This window comes from Leptonotus elevatus, chromosome 13 (genome assembly GCF_054856555.1).
Source record: "Leptonotus elevatus isolate MCC_2025b chromosome 13, RoL_Lele_1.0, whole genome shotgun sequence".
Taxonomy (NCBI): Eukaryota; Metazoa; Chordata; class Actinopteri; order Syngnathiformes; family Syngnathidae; genus Leptonotus; species Leptonotus elevatus.
In genome coordinates, this window is record NC_141251.1 from 18,170,982 (window position 1) to 18,193,849 (window position 22,868).

At 39.5% G+C, this 22,868-nt stretch overlaps 2 protein-coding genes across 2 annotated transcripts; one reads left to right on the plus strand and one right to left on the minus strand.

Moving 5' to 3' along the window:
• Nucleotides 1-1,231: 1,231 nt before the first annotated feature.
• Nucleotides 1,232-8,042, minus strand: slc25a28 (solute carrier family 25 member 28). Its single transcript, XM_086092983.1, has 4 exons — nucleotides 7,520-8,042; nucleotides 4,384-4,612; nucleotides 3,779-3,835; nucleotides 1,232-2,690 (listed from the first exon to the last, which is right to left on the minus strand). The coding sequence occupies exons 1-4, from the start codon at nucleotides 7,859-7,861 to the stop codon at nucleotides 2,140-2,142; spliced, it is 1,179 nt and encodes a 392-aa protein (XP_085949109.1). The 5' UTR covers nucleotides 7,862-8,042; the 3' UTR covers nucleotides 1,232-2,139.
• pyroxd2 (pyridine nucleotide-disulphide oxidoreductase domain 2) lies at nucleotides 7,306-22,598 on the plus strand. The gene is made up of 17 exons (XM_086092981.1): nucleotides 7,306-8,156; nucleotides 12,858-13,033; nucleotides 13,382-13,401; nucleotides 13,493-13,586; nucleotides 14,288-14,361; nucleotides 14,431-14,586; nucleotides 14,675-14,828; nucleotides 15,378-15,439; nucleotides 15,522-15,619; nucleotides 16,232-16,373; nucleotides 16,462-16,596; nucleotides 16,681-16,753; nucleotides 20,818-20,971; nucleotides 21,076-21,227; nucleotides 21,572-21,678; nucleotides 21,879-21,999; nucleotides 22,088-22,598. The coding sequence occupies exons 2-17, from the start codon at nucleotides 12,904-12,906 to the stop codon at nucleotides 22,156-22,158; spliced, it is 1,743 nt and encodes a 580-aa protein (XP_085949107.1). The 5' UTR covers nucleotides 7,306-8,156; nucleotides 12,858-12,903; the 3' UTR covers nucleotides 22,159-22,598.
• Nucleotides 22,599-22,868: the final 270 nt, after the last annotated feature.

Consider the following 22,868-nt stretch of genomic DNA (forward strand, 5'->3'; position numbering starts at 1 on the left):
CGACAAGACTTATCTTGCAAAGAAAAACAACCTGCCATTTCCCAAAAACAGGTGGGAAAATGAAACGAAACTTTAGCACAACTTTTTGGGCACAATTCCAAAAGTATGTTTGATGCAAAGACATCATCAAAAGAACACCATGCCTAGGTTCAAGCATGGTAGTGGTAGCATTATCTTCCGGGGCTGACTTTCTTCAGCTGGGACCTTAGACAAGGTGGAGGGAATTTATGAACAGTTCCAAATAGCACAAAACCTCCAGCCTGCTAGAAGAAAGAAAGAAAACAATGTGAGGAAAAGTCTTGGTGGGCACTTGTCAGGCACATGGAAATCAGAGAAAATTCACCTTGTGATCTCATTTTCTCTAACCTTGCTCTGCAAGATGAGTTCTCGCGGTATTTGTGAGCTCACATACATCTTGTACAGAGGCTCGCTGATTTTCACGGACCAATCACAAAGCAACGTTGTGTTTGGGGGTGGGATAAGCCGTGGGAAAAAAACAAACCTAATATGGCTGCCGTGTTTTGACTCTTGATTTCAAGCTGTTAAATAGAGCAATAAAAAAAAAACTAACATGGTACCAAATCCCTTTCGAATTTTCATGTATTTCTCGCGGAATTTGATTTGTATATTAATTATATGAAGTTGACAAGAAACACGAATAGTACATATACATTGAAAATCCTTAGTGAGTTATCTTTAGTTGACCATAATTGATTTTTTTCCCTTTAGGTTATTTTCCTTATCTTTTATTGTTTAATTTTTGGGTTTTCTTTTTTATGTCGAATTGTTAAGATTTTTTCTAATATTGTGAATGTTAATAAGCAAAGTTTGAAACTGAAATAATGTTTGATGTCCTAATACTGTGAATGTTAAAAGCAGAGTTTCAATTGAAAAAAAAAAAAAACTAACATGGCGAGTTTCCTTTTTGAAAAATGGTGTATGTACCAACCTGTTGAGTTTCACTTTGGTTCTTTCCTTGCATTGAAAACATACTTCATCATGGACAATTTGGCAAATTCCACAGCCTTGTCTTGTTTGCTTGTCGTTCTTTGTACATGTGTATTTTCAAGTGCACATGCACTGAAGACTACAAATGTACCTTTTTTTTCCACACTAAAATGAAACCTGTTTGATGTTCTACTGGAATTTTCAAATGTCCCATTACTTTTGATTCTATGAAGATTTGTTTTCCTTGAGCTAAAGCATTCAGAAAAAATACCAACAAAAATGATTTGTGATTATTTATGAGCACTGTCCACTGCTCATAATTTATTTAATGATGAGTGCAATTCAGAATCAGTAAGAATGACAGCTTCCATTTACTCAACATGGGCACGATAGAGCAACTTCTTCCAACATAGCTTATTAAGCTGACTCTTGATTTTTGGGGCACAACCTATTCCATGCAACCTCTGCTTTGAAAGAACACTCAGTAGTAGCAGTGAGATAAACTAAGATCTGCTTCACAACAGCCATCTGCAGACAAGGCAATAATGGTGAATAGCTGAGAAGTACATGGGGTTGTCAATGGAAGCGCTACAAAGCAAATTTTGCCAACAGGTTCCCCATTTATATGGATCACATTTTATGTGGGTTTAATTGAAAATAAATTAAATATAAGCTTTAGATTCATCCAATGTCGGATTGTGGATGCTAAAAGGAGAGGGCAAATAAAGGGGGCGAGGGGTCTTAATCCACATTTTATCACCTTAAACAAATTAAATGCAGATTTGGTTACAATTCTTTTTTTTTGCAGGATTCCAGTTTTCCCCATAATCTTGAACTGTAAAAAATAAAAAATAAAAATAAAATAGAATTGCACAATTCGGTGACTGAAAAGCCTGTGTGAACTGCAAACTTGACATATTGGCTGTGTAAAAAAAAAACGAAAATAAAACAGGAGATCACAAAACAAAGGTTAAGAAAATAACACTACTGCCCTCTACTGGTGACAACCCATTGCTTCTATTGGAAAATTCAAATACTGCGACATTCCTTTCGCTTAGCAACATAAATCAAAGTGTGCGTAATCAGCAAACGGCGTATTAAAAAATGATTTCTGAAAATGCCTGTATGTCCATTGGGACAGTGGAGATGGGTCTTAGTGTGATTTCATGTGCTGTGCGTTAGAAGCCGGCTTCACATCTCCGCCTCCATCTGCTGCGCTCGCCTCTTGTCGTGCTGGTGCTTGGTGAGTCCGTATTTGAAGAACTCGTACACGGACCAGCTGATGGCCGTGGAGGGCATCTGGTAGATGACCCTGGCCTGCACTCCCTTGAAATAGCCCCGCAGGCCGCCCAGCCTATAAACCGTCCGGAAGGCGTGGGCCAGGCCCGTGATTTGTCTATGGGCCCCTTGGTTGGCTGACAGGGAGCTGAGGGCGAGCGACTCTTGGGTGTTGAGTAGGGTCTTGCACACGTCCAGCGGCGTGGTGGCGGCGGCGGCCAGGGCCCCGGCCAGGGCGCCGGACAGCATGTGGGACGAGGGGTTGTACTGTCTGTGGGGGTTCAGCAGCTCCTGTAGGTACTCGTAAGTCATGAAATGGAGCGCTTGGAAGGGGATGTTCATGGTCAGCTGGGTGGTGTAGCTGCGGTAGAATGCGCGGGGGCCTTCGTTCTGCCACACGGCGCGGATACAATCCAACGCGCCGCGGTACGGGGAGTTATACATCTGCATGCGCTGCTTCACAACTGTGGAGGACCATGTGACGACCATGATGACGTCCGGAGGTTTGTGGGAGGTAGTTGAAGAAAGAAAGAAAAAAAGGAAAATTAGTGACTGTAGAACAGAATAACATTCCCTGCGGTGAGTTGTCAACATAACGTCAATTAGGGATAGACCAATTATCGGTGCCGATATTTGGCCTTTTGACAAATATCGCCATCTGCCTTTTTACAAATCTGAAGGCCGATAAAGTTGGTATCTCACTGAGCAGCGAATGTTTTCAAATGTGGTGAATTTGGGGTTTTCATCAGGATTTGTAAGATGTTCACAGTTTTTACTTGTCGCAGTCATTTTGAACAGTCACACTTTTTCACTGCCTGCAAAGACCTTTTAAATTGAAACCTTTTACGAACCCTGACGAAACCCCCACATTAGCTACATTCGCATGCATTTGTCACTCAGTGAGAAATAGGGAACTTTTCATTTATGGAATTACTTAATTTTCCCACTTTATAAAAAATGATGCTGACACTAGGAACTCCCTACACTTTTTTATAAAAAAATAAAATAAATAAATAAAATTAAGAAATTATGTTGAAATTTTGGAAAACTTTATTTACAGGAGAACACTTTAAGAAACAATTTACTTGCTTAGTTTTTAATTTAGCTTAACACATGCCGATGACACTGGAAGCTCCCTGCAATTTTTGGTACAATTTCTAAACAAAGCTGTCAATTTTTTTTATGTTTAAAATTAAAATAAAACGTTTTATTTTTATTTTGACGCTAATATTTTCTCTTTTACTGCAAATGAATATCGGCTTGAAATATCGGTTATCGGCCTCCTTGACTACTAATAATCGGCATTGGCCTTGAAAAAAACCCCCACATATCAGTCTATCACTAACGTGAATGCTGCTCCATTCGCCAGATTGATGTTTTATTATTTAGGCTGAAAATTAACCAAGACAGACTGAAAAGCGCCTCTGCTGGTTTTCACAAAGTCATGCATGCTATTTTTACAATTTTTTCACAACTGTTACCTGATGTGATAAATCAACAATTGAGGTTTTGCTTGTATAAAAATGCTATTAATGTACTAAAAAATAAATACCTTCTGATGGGTTCATGGCTGCATCATGAAGCAGAGTGGCCACACATCCGGCTGCTCCTGCAATTAATACGACTCAGAAATTAAAATGATCTCAGATAACTGGGGAGCATTCACAAGGCTTGCTGGAAAGAAGTAAAAATATCAGTAGGAAGCCTTGCTAAATAGCAAAAACAGCATTGTAATGCATTACTCAGAAGTTTGACCAGTCGTGAGAGACATCTAGTGGACAACATTGTTGATTGCTTCTATAAGAGTCTAAATAAAATAAAAAAGGAAAGAGTTGTTTGGAGGGGAGAAAGAGGACTTACCCAGCCTCCCAATACTCTGGAAAGAGGGAAGAGACAAAGTAGGGAAAACATGGAAAAAGGGACAACGGCATTCAGTACACACACACACGGGAATTGAGTCAAATCCAAGTGGAATTTAGCTACACAACTACACTGGCAACAATTGCAAAGGAAATGTTTTGTTCAATCAGATGCCAGAACGCTATAGCATGTACTAACGGGCCTAGTTGATAAATGGGCTTGGGTATAAAACATCAGCATTGCTTTGCATTATCATACAGCACAAACTATTTGTGTAATCGGTAAGTTTTATGGTACCATTAGCCAAGTGGCTGTTAGCGCCGGGGTGGATCATATCACTCAGAGTCTTTTTGAGTTTCTCATAGCTGGCAAAGTAGAGGGCATGGGCAGGACCCGCCCCGATGGCGGTCACATTCAGGCCTCTCATTGGCCGCCAAGCTCCCTCCGTGGCCACGATTCGACGGAGGGCATCCATCACATTCCGGTAGCGGGCGGCCGGGTCGGGCTGAAGGCTCTGCATTCTTGTCTGGGGAAGAATCAAAATGGGGGCAAAGTCAACAATCGCACAGCAATGAAAGAGCCTCGTGAGCAAATAATGGTTGGAAAAGGGTGTGCGGAGCATGTCGGTGTACATGCATTATTGAATAGAAGGAAGCATGAAGTTTCAAGCTCCAAGGTCACGAGGACATGACGTATATCCTGCCTGTGTTCCCACTGACCTGAGATCAAAACTTTGAGTCCCGCAAACGTAAACAGCGATAAATTAATCTAAAACAGAGTCAATCATGCGCTCTGGAATATAAAATAAAGTTGCATTTGAAAACTGAACATTGACATAATCATTGAACAGCAGTGCTCTGGCTGGATGGACAAACTCACAACTGACCTCAGGTCTGTGTGCACATGCAGGGGGCTTGGGCAAAGAATAAACACGGCCTCGTAAGACCCTGTGCTATCAGGAATGCTGGACTAACAGAGAGCTCGGCAATGTCGCACACATTAACCGAGTTTGGACACGTGGTTCATGGCGCTCTCGGTTTACAGTGGATCTCAACGGCGCGCAATAAACTAGTTTGTGTAAGAATGTCAGGGGTCACTAACCGTTTTAAAATGGAGAGCTACTTCGTGGCTATTGATTACAGCAAAGATCTGCCACTTTGAAACACACTTCTGAACTAACAATTTTGCTCAAATTGCCTTTATGTTATTATTAATCAATAATATTGATCTATGGCAAGACACTGATCGTGTTTCATGGTTTCTTACAATTATTTAACATGATAGAAAACAGATACACACCAATAAAAAACACTTTGTCTCTACATCTCTGTAAGTGTTTACGTTTCCAAATGACCACTTTCACAACATTCCTAGAAAAACACAAGGGTCCATCAATTGGTGAGCCATTTTTAGAAAAGGGCCCCCAAGCTACTCATGTGGTACATTAGGGACTAACTGGTGCCCATTGGTGATCTCTGACATGTGGTGCAAGAAGGCATGCTCGGTTAGTACCACACTGTCTTTCATGGCCTGGAAATGTCCATACAACTTTTCCTGTAACTAGAACATCACTGCTACATTAGTGTAGGTAAGTACTGTAGGATCTCCGTCGTAAACCGACCCTCACAGCAGGATACAATGTAGATTAACATTGACTGTAAAATTGTGTTCAACCTTAGAGGTTCCATTGTGGATTTTACTTCATGTGCACTGTGCAAGGGTTTCTTGCTGAGCTCCATTAGCTGCGTAGCCCCGAAAAAGAACAGCAGTAAAGCCTCGACTCGGTCCGTGCATCCTGTGAGAGAAAACTACAGGTGTTCAAGACATGCTTGCTTTTCAGTGTGACACGGACAGCTGGATGTCCTAAGCTTAATTGTGTCATCTCTCCAATGCAATGATCAAGAGCAACTGACTGACCTTGTGGTCAACTGGTCTTACCTCCCCGACCCCAAAAAAACAACAACAACTTTGATTAAAAAATGATCCTAAGTGTGTCATATAACTCACTTAGCACAAACAATTTAATATCCTATGTTTGTGGACACAGTTTAAGGCTCATTTAACCTGTTTCAAGTGACGTTTCATGTGGCAACTAGTACAGGCAAAACGTTACAGGTTGTTTTAAGAAATCCAATGTAAGTATTTATCTGCTGGATAAAATACTTAACAATTGTCAAACAATGCAAAGTGCGACATGATATTAGCAGAGCAGGAGACATGGGCTCATTGGGCTGGTATTCTAAGTTTGGGGTCACATAGAAATGCCCCCCTCCCTTTTTTTTAAAATGACTAAAACCACTGACATTGTATTCAAAAGATTAAATAAGAATACTCTACATAACAATTATTACCTTTGACCTGGAATCAGAATGTAAAAAAAAATACTAATACTAATAATAATACATCCATCCATTTTCTTAACCGCTTGTTCCTCTCAAGGGTCGCGGGGGGCTGGAGCCTATCCAAGCTGGCTTCGGGCAGTAGGCGGGGTACACCCTGACCTGGTTGTCAGCCAATCGCAGGGCACACAGCGACAAACAACCATCCACACTCACAATCACACTTATGGACAATTTGGAGTGTTCAATTAACCTGACATGCATGTCTTTGGAATGTGGGAGGAAACCGGAGTACCTGGAGAAAACCCACACAGGCATGGGGAGAACATGCAAACTTCACCCAGGAAGCCTGAACTTGATCTCAAGTCCTCTGCACTGGGAGGCGGACGTGCTAACAGTCAGCCCAAATAATAATAGTAATAATTACAATCCAATGGAAATGTCTGATTTCACGTTTAAACTCTGCACATACATCGATAGTTTCACGAAAAATGTGAATTCGCCTTGTGACGAAAAAGCTCTATATGGTGATGAATATATTAATACTTATGCTTCTGTTGGTATGTGTATTTATTTGTTGTTGTTTTCTTTACATTGTGTATCCTGTTTGTCTATTCCTTGAACCTAAAGTGTGCAAATAAAGCTGAATGATTGATTGATCGATTGATAGCTCTGTTGCTCAGACATGGCTGACCAGCCAACTGTTGACTCATGTTAGCAACTTTTTTATTTTTATTCAGTTTCCCTCCAAATAAACGCGTAAACATTGGTTACGAAACAAGCTAATATAGGTTTAGCTTGAACTGGGGACGAACGATGAGTCTAAAAAGCGACTGGGTAAAAAAAAACACACAAAAAAACCGTAACATTATAAAAAGGTACGTTAACTAGCAAACGTTGGTTAACTGGTTGAGGCATGCTAGCGCGTTACCTAGGAGAAGCTAGCCGCTGACCTTGTGCTCAGCTCTGACGCGTGTTTGGGTTAGCATGGGAGGCTAACGAGCTATGCTAACAGCAACGGAATTTTATCAACGTGCATGGCACAGAAACAGGCTAAATTGTGCAACTAGTTAGCTGCCGCCGAGCTAGGCTACCTTGACACAATCGATGGGGAACATGAGGCAATGCTCCATGATCCCGGCCACGGCTCCGGCCAACATGTGGGTGCTCGTGGAGGCTCCCTGTGGCAAGCCCTCGTAGTCCGGTTCAGAGTCATCACTTTGATCCTGTGCGTTCCGCGAGATGTCAACAGTCTGTAGTTCGGTCTCGCCTCCAATCCTCGGGGACAGGCTTCCCACGATACTTTCCGAAACTCCCAGGAACCTGCCCCCCAGCCATCGAACTTCTGCCCCGGCAGATGCGCCAGCAACCCCGGGATCGTTGCCTGCAGACTCCGCTGTCATCCGACGCCTCCTTACAAATCCATCCGCTTCCATGAGAAACCGAGCGACTGGAGGAAAGGGGCTGTTCGGGCACGCACAAATGTCTGAAAATGTACAATTCGGCTCCGGAGTTTTGCATTCCCGTAGGTGGGTTTGGCAGCTACTTGCCCGGCTTCAACATTGCCACCCGCGTCGTTGCTACCCAGCCGCAGCCAGCCAAGCAAGGCCGAGGAAGGACGGAAACACGCCACGGCCCAAGCGACGAAGATAATTGGCTCCGAGAGGCATGTCCTCCGCGCGCTATTGGCTGAAAGACCTGTCATTCAAAACGGTTACTGCAGCACTTCAGGTTAAGTAATGTTTTTTTGTGGCCTTCTGTTTGGAAGAGTTTTGTCTTCGTCTGTGTGTTTCTACTCAGCATGTGTCCACTTTTCATGTCGTTTTGTAATGTTGGTATGCTGAAAAAAATGCATCTAAAATAATAGTATATATTCTGACATAATGACGATCTTGTTTCAATATACTTACACATTTACTTCTGTGTGAAATCTCGGCATGTTAAGTTGTACACAAGCTATTATTCAGTTGTCCAAATGACAATGAGAATTCCATTGCTCTACTGATCACTATACATCATTAGCATAGATAGGGAAATTATCTTATTTATGTCAAAGCAAGGTTTCCAAAAATATACATGACACCAGTTAAGTGAAATATAATAACTACATCAATGCTTTGTCGCAACTCATCCATTCAATATGACAAGGACGAAACAGGAACCTCAAAACGTTCATAAAGAATCTCCCATCCATTAAAAGAAACGAATTAATTGCTTATTTTCCCCCATAGTCGATAAATAAATATCATTCTATTGTGCTGTGTACCTAATGAAATGTCCAGTAGGCAGTATAACTCACACACAGAAAGACACTACACAAGATTAGATCAACTTTATGACTGGGCACTTCCTCATTGACTTTCACTTTATTTAATGAGAGGCGTCCTGTATTGCTGCACAAAAAGCAATGCAATCTATTTACGACATGCTCAAAGATCAGCAGTAACAAGCACACCATTAAATATGATTTAATACTGTCTGTATAGCCATTAATACTTAAAAGTTCTCACCAAACTGTGTTTGATACATGCAATTTACTGTTGTCCTGGTTATTTAAATTTCTTGAGGCAGGCATGTACAGCCATTATTCATCAATATAAGCTATCTATTGATATCCTCTGTCAGTTTATATTTGTCACCCTGGCTGGTCTTTGTCAAGCGTAGAACTTGTGGTTCAAGTTAATTGTTTATTTAGCATGATGCTCTGCCTTGTTTTCCTTACAATATTTTGCTTGTCTTGCCAGTTGCTAGGATGCTTTATCTACCTCCTTCCCATCATTTTGCCTTAGCCCTTCACAGGGAAAGAAACCATCACCAGCAGGAACGGAAATTTGTTTTGAAATGGCCGCCACGCGCCTTATTTCAAAGCAGTAGAATCCAGCAGCCGATCAACGAAGAAAAGTACTCCACTTTTAAACTGATATAAAAGTGAATGTTATGAATATTATTGAAATGATTACATCTATGACTGCAAGGTGCACAGTTACCACATCCGCGTCACCATTCTGAGGTTGCGGATTGGAATTTGGCCTGCAGACTTCCTGTGCTTTTTCCCTGTTTGTCTGATTTTTCTGTAGATACTCCTTACCCCCACATTCCAAAACATGCTCCTTTGGCTAATTTGACGACTCTAAAAGAAGGTCCATTTGGTCAGAATATGAGTATGAATAATTGGCTGTCTATGTGTCCGATGATTGGCTGGCAATCATTCCAGGAATATTCGCCCCACTTGTAGTGGGTGTGACAATCAGTGGTACTTTAACTTTAACCTCGTGCCCAAGTCAAATGGGATAGGCTGCAGCTCACCTTTGGAATAGAAAATGGACAGTATGTACTTACATAAAAAACAAACAAACATCTAAAGTAATTTAAGTGTTTAAAAATAAGAATAATTGTTTATACAACGGTTTCGCTAATTATTATTATTATTACATTTTATATTATATTAATATTATTAAGTTTAGTGTCCCTGGACACTCTACTTTATGATTATTATTTTTTTAATTATATTTACATATTCAACACATGCTTCAAATTTTACTAAAATTTTTATAATTTGTAAAATGACAATTAAAAAATACTTCCTTCGACACAATCCATTAAATGTGATCTGACAGTTCCGTTCAGAAGTCTGTTTTGGTTTCAGCTAAACAGAACTAGAAATGAAGCAGTAAAATCTAATATTTTAAGTGACATTTGTTGACCATAGAAATCCAACATATTGTCACCTTCCTAAAATAATGAGCTAAGTCATTTAAAAAAAAAGGTTGATCAGAAAATATAAATAACAAAATAAACAAAATACTGATTAGGCTATGTTAAATTTACCTGTATTAATAATTTAATTTTAAGGGTAAAATTGAATGATCTGTTAATTAAACTAATGATGTGTCTGATTTTAGCAGAAGTGGCAAGTATCATGAGAAAAAGTTCAAGGCAAAAACAAAACAAAACAAAACTTTTTTGTTAAATTCTGACTTAGGCCATTATTTTAAGAAAGATGGTTGATAAATTGTATTTCATTTAGTTTTATATTTAAAATAAAGTGCTCAGCTTCATTATCAGATAAGTCGGTTGCTAATATTTAATATATCTAATATAACTCGGATATAATTAAGAATACTTCAAGGTGTCAGTACATTTACTGCAGGCCATCAGTTTCTCGGCCTGAAGGGAAAGAAGTTCATCTTTTCCCCTTAGCAAATGATGCAATGTGTTTTGTTGTGGTGCTGTACTAATGACATAATTGAATTTTCTCCTTTAATGCCTGAGAGAGCCTTGGCAGGCCAGAGTGTTGAATTTCTGCCGACAAAGGGTATTGAAGTGTTAATTTCTGCTTACAAGAACAAAATCTCCTGCTTGTGATCTTGTTAAGGCCGATTTAGCGTCGTCCGCAGACGTTCCTTATTGGAAAGGCGAAGCATTCATCCTGTCAGGATCATTTCTCTTGCCTGCTCTAATACAACAAGGGAGAAGGGTGGCGGCTCAGGGGGGAAATCCTAGAACAACCCCCTGCCCTCCCCACCTCATTTTACTCCCCCAGCCAACAGAGTGCACCGTTTATGCAACCAAGAAGAATTATTTTACACCTTGTAAGCAAAATACAATCCAGAATTCCCCATTATGAGGACATGATTACGTGGTTATGTGCTATTGTTTTTGTCCCAAGTAAAACTATTCCTTTCTCACATCCTCGGGATATTCTCCCTGTGGACTGATAATGACAATGATGATGATCTACGGCTTTTCAAGCAGGCCAATATCTTCTGCAGCAGTAATGTCTCAAGAGCTCATCTTAACACTCTTATGGCAATTAACCAAGTCAAGTACGCTATAGGCACACGCCTCAAGTCAGGAACATAAATATACTTATTCAGTATAGTATATATAGTAGCACGAACAAGTATATTACAGCATTATTTACCGTACTATACTCACAATATACTTCCCACTGTTTGTAGCAACACATCATACATTCATATGATTGTACAGTTTCCAAATATGAAAGTAAAAGATAGAAGTTGCAGTAGAGGCCTAACAGAGCATCACCAGGGATAGAATGAATCATAGAACAATGTAAATTAATATTATAAAAATGCATTAATAAGAGCCACCAATAAACACAAAAATATTTCAATTAAATGCCTCCCTCAAATAAGTGTTTCACTTTTCCCTCTGCAGTTTTCTCAGTTGCTTTCACTCAAGTTAACTGCTGAGCCTATTAGAACTCTGTTGCTAACCAAAATAGCAGCACTTACCGAACATTTAGTTTCTTAGATAAATTGTATTTTGGAGTCTTACCCCAAGTTGTTAATTCCCTGGACAACAAAACAGTTGATCTTGTGATTTGTGGAGAAGGCATCTTGATTTGTGTTCTGGTAGACAACAGTAACTTGGAATCGTATAATGTGCTTGCATCATGACATTTTGCTGGTGCTCATGATCGTATCAAATTACAGGTGATTATGAGATAACCAATTTAGGAAAATCTTCGATAGGCACAATGCCTCTTAATATAAATGAAGAAGGAAAACTTGTAGAAACTAATTCCTGGGCCTAATGGTAAAAACATGACACAATAAAACATGTTTTCATTGATTGTTTAGATGTGCTACAGTTACAATACATGGATGAGAATACTGAGTTTCATGTCAGACAGTGAAAGTATCAATATTTCATATCAATATTTTATCTAGCCTATAAGCAAGAACCCTGCCAAGTTCACAATACCACATTTCTTAATGTCCTTCCTGTGAAAAAATAAAATAAAATAAAATAGTCACTAGGATTACTTTGAAATATTGCTTAGCCCGTTGAACTCTGTTCCTAACTGACAAAAAAAGCAGCACCAAAGCACACACTGTCACTCAGATCAATTTGAATGTTGCAAATGACTTGCAGCAATAAATCATGTAAGAAATGGTGACAGTGTCTTTAACGATAACGTAAGTGTTGTGTGCGTCCATGTTCTGTTTACTGTACTGCCGTTCCACATAAAAAAATAATTAATTTGACTACAACTGTAGAATGAAATGCATAGCTTACATTATTACAGAATACTATGTATATAAAGTGTATGGAAGATGCCCCCCGCGTTTTTATTCTCTCTGAAGGGGTCTTACTGTCGCACAATCGCTGGTCGAGCCTATGTCAGCATTGTTTCAGGTAAAGTGGTACCATATCATCATAAAGCTGGTTTTGCTGATGTGGCCAGTTGTAACTCCTTGTATGGAACAACTGCGTCCTCGTGTGGTTAAAGTGGATAACATCAAGCAACACAAACTTAAAAAAAAAACTAAACTAAACTTGTTTTTAATCAATATTTTACAATTATATTTAGAATTATTTATGTCTAGTGCTGAAAATGAATGAAATGAATGATCGCTTGTATAACTAGCAGAATAGGAAGTTGTTGTTTTCACTCTCTTTCAGGGGGCGAACCTGGGGGCGTGAAGAGTTTTCTTTTTTTTGACTGGAAATGGCTGCTGCTGCAATGTGGACTCATCGTGCACGGAGGACCGCGAACGTCGTGGGCTCTGTGGCAAAATGCAGAGCCTACATGCACATCGGTTTCAAATCACACTATGATGCACTGGTCATCGGTGGAGGTGAGGTCCGACGAATTTTGGTTAAAAAAAAAAGTTTAGTTGTGCTTTGCACATTTTAATATTTAATGCAACGTTTCATCTAACACTACTGCACCATCAATGCACAACTAGACGTTTTGTATTGTCTTCTTGTGGAAAATAAGCTCATTAGTTAATGTATGACTTTGTGTAAATTCTTTACAAAGTTAAGCGGCAGCTTGTCCAGTGTGGACCACTTAAATTTTGGACTGAATTTAACTAGATTAGAAAACAGCTTGTGCAGCTTAATTTTATACTGCACATTGCTTTTATTTGCTATTTATATGTTTTTTATTTCTGTTAGAAATTATTTTATTTATGTCACTGCAGGACACAATGGACTGGTGGCAGTGAGTCAAGACATTTTTCCTTTTACACTATTATAGCATTGTGGCTCTTGTGATCTTTGGTCAAAGGTATTGTTGTGTGTGTGTACACAAGGCTGCCTACCTGCAGAAGGGAGGTTTACAGACAGCAGTGCTGGAGCGCAGGCATGTGCTGGGAGGTGCAGCAGTGACAGAGGAGATCTTCCCCGGTAAGAGGCTTCCATCCTCTGGGCTGATCCAGAACATATGGTGCTCGGCTGCATTCTGGATTTTGTCAAATTACGTGGAAACATCAACATGTCACATAAATTCAGGTCACTGATTTACCATTCTGCATTTGAGTAAAAAAATAGGTAGTTTTCTATCACATGATTTGCATTTGTTTGTCCGCCATTTTGGAGAATGAGATTGGAGGACAGGCTAGGTATTTAACGGAAAGACTAGATCGACTTTTTATTCTTTAATTTTTTTTCTGTTTAACTAATCAGTTCATATTTTATACATTTTCCAATCTTCTTAGATGTTGTAAGACGAAGGCAATTTTTTTTTCGAGAAACGTTGGTGTTAGTGGCAAAGACGTGATCAAAAAGGGGCTGCACTAATTTAACAATTATCCACAATGATCCCTACACAATTCAAACATCTTTCTTCAAACATCTTTCACCAACTGTGTGAAGGCTAGCGGACAACATACAAGCGCTTTTCCACACCCTGTAGCTGCATTTTTATCCATATTTACATCAAAATTTAATAAGCTCAGCACGATTTCACCTCTCCACGTTTAATTGAAACAGGTTATGTTGTTTTTGCATGAGCCTGTTTCCCACAAACAAAACTCACATCTTATTTTCCTTGTAGGTAGCCTATAGTGCAGCATACGGCTATATAATACCACTTTTTTTGCATCCAGGTTTCCTCTTCTCCAGGTGCTCCTATTTGCTCAGCTTATTACGGCCGCACATTATAGCAGACTTAGAGCTGAAGGTAAACAAGGCACATTTAAGAAATCACATGATATGCTTTTGAACTACCAAGTGTATTTTGTGTCCTCAGAAACATGGGCTGAAGGTGTATATGAGGGATCCCCATGCCTTCACCCCCATGTTGGAGGAGGGGGTCAGGGGTGGGCCGCCAAGGTCCCTCACGCTGGGCTCGGATCTCGCCGAGAACCAGAAGGAGATTGGCAAATTTTCCCAGAAAGATGCAAAGGTGGTTCGAGCATTATGACGCACGCATGCTTGGTTTTATTTATATAAACTGCTGCATATGGATCAACTTGAATTGTATTTGCAACCAGGCTTTTTCAGACTTTGTTTTGCACCTTGAGAAGCTAGCCGGCGCTATCCACCCACTCCTAGATGCCCCTCCTGTTGACATTCCAGGTGTCACAGCCGGATCATTGAGGAGGAGGCTGACTGCGGCTAAAACACTGAAGCCTATTGTCAAATGTGGTGTGTAACACATCTTTTTAATGGAGAAGTCAACCCAATTATTATTATTATTTTTTACTATATGTTCTATGCAGCCCCACTGGTCTAAATATGGTATTCTGGTTAATATTGCGTTAGTGGGATATGAGTTAAGCAGCAAAATCCAGCAGTTTTATCCATGTCAGGGGGCGGCCATTTGCGATTTGCCGTCAATTGAAGATGACATCAATGTTGCTCAGGTGTCAGGTAACAACCAATCACAGCTCAACTGTTTTGTGAAGCTGAGCTGTGACTGGTTGTTACCTGAGACCTGAGCAACATTGATGTCATCTCCAGTCGACAGTAAGTGGCAAAATGGCCGCCCCCTGAGATGGATAAAAACAGCTGGATTTTGCTTCAAAACTCATATTCCACAAATGTAATATTAATCAGAATGTCATGTTTAGACTAGTGAGGTCACATATAACATATTATTGTCAAGAAATGTTTAAGGTTGACTTCTACTTTAAACATAGATGTCCTAAAAATGAAATGAGTCACCCTATACTTTGTGTGTTTGAAAAAATATAGGGTTGAAATTAGGCAGTAACATTCCAGACCTTTATGAAATCATAACTGCACCAATCATGAAGGTTTGTTGGTCTTATTTATTCAGCTGAATATTTACTGCTGTCTAGGTGGCATTGTAACGCAGCTCATGTTTTTTCGCGTTAGATCCTTAATCGCTGGTTCGAGTCGGAGCCACTGAAAGCAACCCTGGCTACGGACGGTGTGATTGGAGCTATGACCAGTCCCAGCAATCCTGGTAGTGGGTGAGAACATGTTAAGGAAATGTAAATGCCCGAAAAGTTGGACCATTTGGAGTGGAGGCGTGTTATAAAAATGGATGGACAGTGTGTGGAACAGAACAAATTAATTAATTTCATATTATTTCCTATACGTTTTGTGTGTGCTTATTAGACCAATTTAGAAGTCTACCAGAGCTCCAGAGTGTTCCACTTTAGCGGTCCCACTGTATTAGAAGTGGATGAATAGAATCCGATTTTTTTGTCAGGGGCCACGGAATTCAACAGTTACAGCCCGCTCATGAGACATGAAAAACAATGTCCAACAAAGGGGGACAGAACGGAAAAGACTAACGGTTCACCAAACGGCGTCCAGATTTTATCAGATGAGAAGGAAAACCTAAAGGAGTTATAAGGGGGATAAAATGATTCCCAAGCTTTGTTCAATGGGATCTGAGGGGAAAAAAATCTGTTAAAGACATAAACAACATGACACAAATACTGAAAATAATTAATGCAATAAATTAACAAATGGCAACATGGCAATGTGATACTTTTTTTTGTTTCTTTTGGCTCTTGTTCTAACCTGTGTACAATCCATTCAAGCCACTCTTAATGGAATTTTACATGTACATGTAGATATGTGCTCTTGCATCACGTGATGGGAGAGTTGGAGAAGGAGAAAGGTGCCTGGGGTTACGTTGAAGGTGGCATGGGAGGTGTGTCTAAGGCTTTAGCCAACGCTGCCCGATCTTATGGGGCAGACATTTTCACAGAAAAGGTAATGCTTAATTATAGAAAGGCGTCTGCCACAACTGCGTAATTGTTATTGGTCTTTCCTTTGATAAGATCGAATGTGTGACTTGCAGGATGTAGAGCATGTTGTTGTGAACTCAGATGGTGCTGCCAAGGGAGTGGTGCTGAAGGACGGCACAGAGATCCGGAGTAGAATTGTTCTTTCAAATGCTACCCCTTATGTCACGTTCAAAAACCTCACGCCACAGGTAAAAATAAAAGATAAACAACAGAAGCAGTACCGATGACTGCATAAGATATATTTTTTTCCATGTTCCTGTTTTTTTTTCTAGGGTGCTCTTTCATCAGAATTCTTGAAAGCTGTGGATCAGATTGATTACACATCACCTGTCACCAAGATCAATGGTAAATATTCGGGCCTATTATGCTAATGTAAAAGCAACTGGAGTGGAGAAAAAAAACTCATTTCAATTACAGTACAATCATGGTAGCGTTACATATCGGCAGAAATATAGCAGCTTTATTTACACAGCATATTCAGAAACATTAGTCGAAATGGATGCCACGCACGATCAGGCATAGAGACCATATGATTATAATAAATATGTATTTATTCATTTATTAAATAATGAAAATATTTTCTCTTAAAAATTACACTGCATTGATATATTATTTACTATAAATAATCATTAGATTAAAATACAGTATAACTTAAACAAAAATCGAATTTCCATTTATTCAATCTCAATACCTACAAATTATAGTAAATGAAAAAAAAACTCTCACACTATGTTGCAGTTCTTTGCCACTTTCTTAAATGATACCCATCCAACAAAAAAATAATTTAACCTAAAATTTGACTAGGGTGTTTGTGGATTAACTATTATATTAGGCTACTATTAACTACTAACGAACTATTTTATCATTATCATCATTAACAATTTTACATAAAAATTTTTTTTCCAGTTATGGACTAGAATAATTTTCTTGAGTTAAAATCTAAAATGTTAAGAAATTTGTGAATGTCAAATATGATGATAAGGCCAATATAAACAGTAGAATGCATTGTAATATTAAAGTCCCAGTGACAATATGTTTTATAACTTTGACACACCACATAAAGGAGTGTTGTTAATCCTGCCAAATTTGAATGATTAAAAAAAAAAAATCACAAAGCACATAAAATGAGGCTTCAAATGTGTCTCTGTCATTGCTTTCAAACAAACCCTGCAATGCTAATCTATCAACTGTCAATCAAATACAACTTTGTCCAGTATCTTTCTTATACTTATAAATAACTACCAGTGAAAATATATTCACTTGAAACCACCGGCTGGAGTATATCCCATTGTGTTGTTGCGGGAGATTTCCATGCAACAACAAGAGGCGCTAGTAGGGTGGCCACTTCCATAAGGTCAATGTCAGGTTTACTTGCAGACATTTGTAGAAATCATCACTCAACAAAAGGAGGCAAAGACACCGAAAGTTGTGTTGCTGGCAAGAGAACAAGGTACGGGGGCATGGCCATCTCACCAGATGCTCTTCCCTTCCTCCCGTTCATTTTGGTCTTTATTGAACACAGCAAAAGCCCATCCCAGCCCATACAGGGTGTGGCTAATCATTATCAGAGGTGTTTACACCAGTCATATGTTATTCTAAGGCAAGGCATGTTTGCTTAGTCAATTGTTTACACCAGTCATCCATCCTTGGTAGACGTCGTCATGCGTCAGTTGTGGATCTGATAAGCGTCTCCTGGGCCTCAATGCGTCTGTCCAAAGCGATCTTCATCCAACACTTCTTCACTGCAAACAACTGAATATGTTTGACAAAAGGCATAATGCACAAATTCCCACAACAAACAGCTTAAATAAATTTTAGCAAATGTATAGTCAATATATATATAATTTTCCTAACAGTCAAAAAGGAGGACATATTTAAAAAAAAAAAAATAAGTGTTCCCTTGCTATAACGCCGTTCACTTTTCATGGCCTCGCTGTTTCGCTGATATTTTTTTAGTGCAATTTTACATGCATTTTTTTTTTACAGTAATGTGCCTATTTCAAAAAATGTATGAAGGTTTGAACATTGAGAATGTTTAAACAAGAGAGAAATGTGAGAAAATGTAAATTCCTCAATGAGAAAAGTGTATAAACTGTGTAGTGAGGGGTTTCAGAGCCTTAAAACATTTATAACTTTATATAAAACATAAAGCTAACTACTTCGCGGATTTTATTTATTGCAAAAAAAATAAAAATACAGACATGTCTTTTACCCATTTGAGAACTATTTTAATATGTGGAAAAGTGGCATAACGTTTAACCATAAGAAAAATGTATAGTCAATATATATATAATTTTCCTAACAGTCAAAAAGGAGGACATATTTAAAAAAATAATAATAAGTGTTCCCTTGCTATAACGCCGTTCACTTTTCATGGCCTCGCTGTTTCGCTGATATTTTTTTAGTGCAATTTTACATGCATTTTTTTTTACAGTAATGTGCCTATTTCAAAAAATGTATGAAGGTTTGAACATTGAGAATGTTTAAACAAGAGAGAAATGTGAGAAAATGTAAATTCCTCAATGAGAAAAGTGTATAAACTGTGTAGTGAGGGGTTTCAGAGCCTTAAAACATTTATAACTTTATATAAAACATAAAGCTAACTACTTCGCGGATTTTATTTATTGCAAAAAAAATAAAAATACAGACATGTCTTTTACCCATTTGAGAACTATTTTAATATGTGGAAAAGTGGCATAACGTTTAACCATAAGAAAAAGTAGCATAACGTTACTACAGAGACAATGTTGTAGCGTTAGTTTGTGATGCGGAACCGGCAAATCTCCCTCTTACGTTATTTTGCCGTGAATGTCTCCGATTTGCCGTGAATGCTTGTAGACATTTACAAGCGGTTATGAATAACACAAATGTGCACATTTAGGCCACTGCGCGGTCGTAATGTGCAAGCCGTCTCGTCGAGACCACTTAGCGGCCGGTAAGCATCACAAAGTCATGTCAGCTCGTTGGCGAGTTGCCAGTCACGGCAAATTAAACACCGCGGATTGTATCTTGACAAAACAATACGCAACCGCTTCCTATTATCCAACCACCGTCTGCTTTATCATATCTGACCTCTTGTAACCAAACAACCTCCACATGACAAATGTAGCTCCCACTTTAGGCACTAAAAATACTCCAGTAAAATGGTAGAAGGTGCACATCTATTAGAAAGGATAGGAAGGAAGGCTAAATCAAAAATGTTAAACTTACATCTTACCCGTTTGCAGTCGTGTCTCACTGTTGGGACCGATCCATTATGTTTAAACGTGTTGCAAATCCAGCTCTGAACAGGCTTTCACTAACACAATTTGAGAAATGATGTCGGTACACGTCTTTCCAAAATATAATTAATCCACTGTCTTCTTCTCAAAGACTTGGGACGAAGGAAGCAACCACTTTTCCCTGATCATTGTTTCCCCTCTCCACAGACCATTTGCAAGCAGGGGGAGAAAAAAAAGGAGCAGCCAGCTTCTCAAATTACAGTGGGCGTGACAAACCTTTACCAGAGGTGGTGCCACTAACCCGAGGGGGCTGGGTCGAGTGCACTTCCGTGTCTTTATGACGTCACTAAGTCACGGAAGTTTAATCTGCCCGTTTGAAGCACACATTTTAGAAAGGAGTTGAAGCTAAATAAATCGCGGACAGACTTTTTTCATACCTGGCTGGATTGTAGACAGGCCGGGGATGCATAAAAACCCCACTAAAGTGCATTTTCATACTATGGGACCTTTAAGCTTCTCCGTCCCCGCGTGACGTTCTGACTGCTTTGCACGGACTGCTCACGTCGACATCATACCGGCAAAGCGTGCAGAAACCGTGAAACCAGTCTCGACTGCTTTTAGCCAGGAAATTGTGCTCTTTCGTCCGTTCAATATTAAAAGATGTCCGGTGTTTTGGCATTTTTGCTAGCGCTGTCTTTACGCTGCCTTTTTGCTGCTGTCAAATAGGGCGGCGAGGATATGATGTATAGTCGGATAGCCCTTGTGGAGATTTGTTTACATTTATTGAGCCAATAATATACAAGATTCTTAACTGCAGCTACTCTTGGCCAATACAGATCAGTTGTGACAAATGGGGGTGGGGCTGATGTTGGGTCACATAAAATCAGACCACGGCTCATTTTCTTCAAAAGGCGGACAAACCAGCGTCAGGCTTAGGGTTTCGCAGGACGTCGGACACATCACTGAAAAGTAGGACTGTCCGGCCTAAATCCGGACGTCTGGCCACCCTAGGCGCCAGCCACCAGCTAGCTTGCGAGCTAACAAGCTTGGGCCTCGTAAAATTAACTAGAGTTGCTGTGATTTAATAATTCAAAAATGTAATCAACTTAGCGTCACACTTTACTATCAAAACAGAAATTTCAAGGATAAGTCATTAAGCCCCCACCTCCACCACATTGTTTTTAATAGTGGCAGTGGACAAGCTGCCAAACTTTCTCGCAGCTCCCACACCAGACAATAAACCAGGACCTCACCATCAGTGCTCCATTCACATCAACTGTGAGAGTGTGGACATACTGGAGGCAGCCTACATGGAGGCCATGAATGGACGTCCCTCAACAAGGCAATTCTCACATTATTTCACCAGTACTCTGAAATGCCACATCCCATTTGACCGCATTGTAGTAGCTGCCATGCAATCTAATCTATTTGGGCTTTGTGCTTTAGGCCTATGATCGAGATGACCATCCCATCTGTGCTGGACCCCACATTGGCGCCCTCTGGCAGTCATGTGGTGTCAATGTTCACACAGTTCACCTCCTTCTATATCGAGGGCAGAGAGTGGACTGAGCAGGACAAAGAGGCTTTTGCAGATAACGGTTAGAAATTCTGGCAAAACAGTTTTTAAATGATTCAAAGTTGTGTCTTTCATATGCATTGTCTTCACTAACGGACAAGGTTTGATGAAATTATTTTAATCAAATTAGTTTGATGTTCATTTACTTTGAAAAGGGTATCATGTTCATTTGTTTCTTATGTCAAAAGTTTGAAATTGAGAAATATTTATTAGAGGGTTGGTGACATTAAATCCGTCATATAGTAACCTTTGTCATTTTGGAAAACGCCCTACATACTCGAGCATTGTTGCCAAACATTGTAAGAATATTTGAACTGGAATCTGTTATAATTTAACTTTGTTAACATCTGTATTTGTTTCATGTAGTATTCGACTGGGTGGAGAAATATGCCCCTGGATTCAAACAGTCAGTGGTGGGCAGGGACATCCTAACACCTCCTGACCTGGAGAGTATTTTTGGGCTCACCGGAGGGGTAAACACTTGTGATTTGTTTGACACTAGCAACTGTTCAAACATGCCCATGTAGTTAAATGTCATTGGACTCTGCTGTAATGTAATCGACGAGTGTTTGCGTTGAGTCAGCATATTTGCTTGTTTTCTGTACTCACAAGGCACATATAATACTGTTGATTTTCATGCCGAAGCAAACAAAATTTCAACTCTGGTTGACAGAATATCTTTCATGGGTCAATGTCGCTGGACCAGCTGTACCTAGCGCGACCATTGCCCTCACTCTCCGACTACCGTACGCCAATTAAGGGCCTGTATCTTTGTGGCAGTGGCAGTCATCCAGGTTTGCCTAGAATGCGCAAGTAACTGCTGTCATATTAAAACAAATATTAACTAAATGTTATCTGCTCATTTGTTTTGTTTGTTTTCAGGTGGAGGTGTGATGGGGTCTCCTGGCTGGAACGCTGCACTAATCGCCATGGCTGACCTGAAACGCCACTGACAAACTATCACAATGTACAGTTGAAAAAAAAATCTGCATATAATTGACAGCCATTATAATTGCATGCAATTTCATGTTTTTTAAACTCCAAAAATTATTGAATCAATGAGAATATACCGCTATAAGTCCTTTCCATGAAAATCCCCCCCCCCCAAAAAAATGCAGTCTACTATAATCTTAATTGATTATTAAGATTATAGTTATTATATTATTAATGTAAAAAGCTCACTAGTGGGTAAAAAGTGAGCTCACTGTAAAACAATGCAATATTGTCACACATATTTTTTTTTAAATGTATGAATGTATGTATGTAATGCACGCTTGATACTGTAATTTACTTTTTCATCATTGCCAAAAAAATTGCATCTATTTAGTGTTTTTTGTTTTTTTTATATATGAAATCAAGTAAATAAAGCTAAATTGAATTTTAGTAGGATTTACCCTTTATGGTCAAGCATGTGTCATTTCACTCTCCATTATTTACTGATGCACAATTTTGTAACTTTTTGAAAAAAGTATGTTGTGGCACCTCCTGGGATAAAGCAGATGAATTCAGCGTCCGATATCAGTATCAACCACAAGGGGGTGGCCAATCGATACTGGTAGTTGAGTTTTACAATCAGGAACTAAAACATTTCCATCCAGCCTCCATGCAGCCATCCATCCATCCAGCCATTTTCAAACGCATATCCGGGTCGGACAGCAGCTTT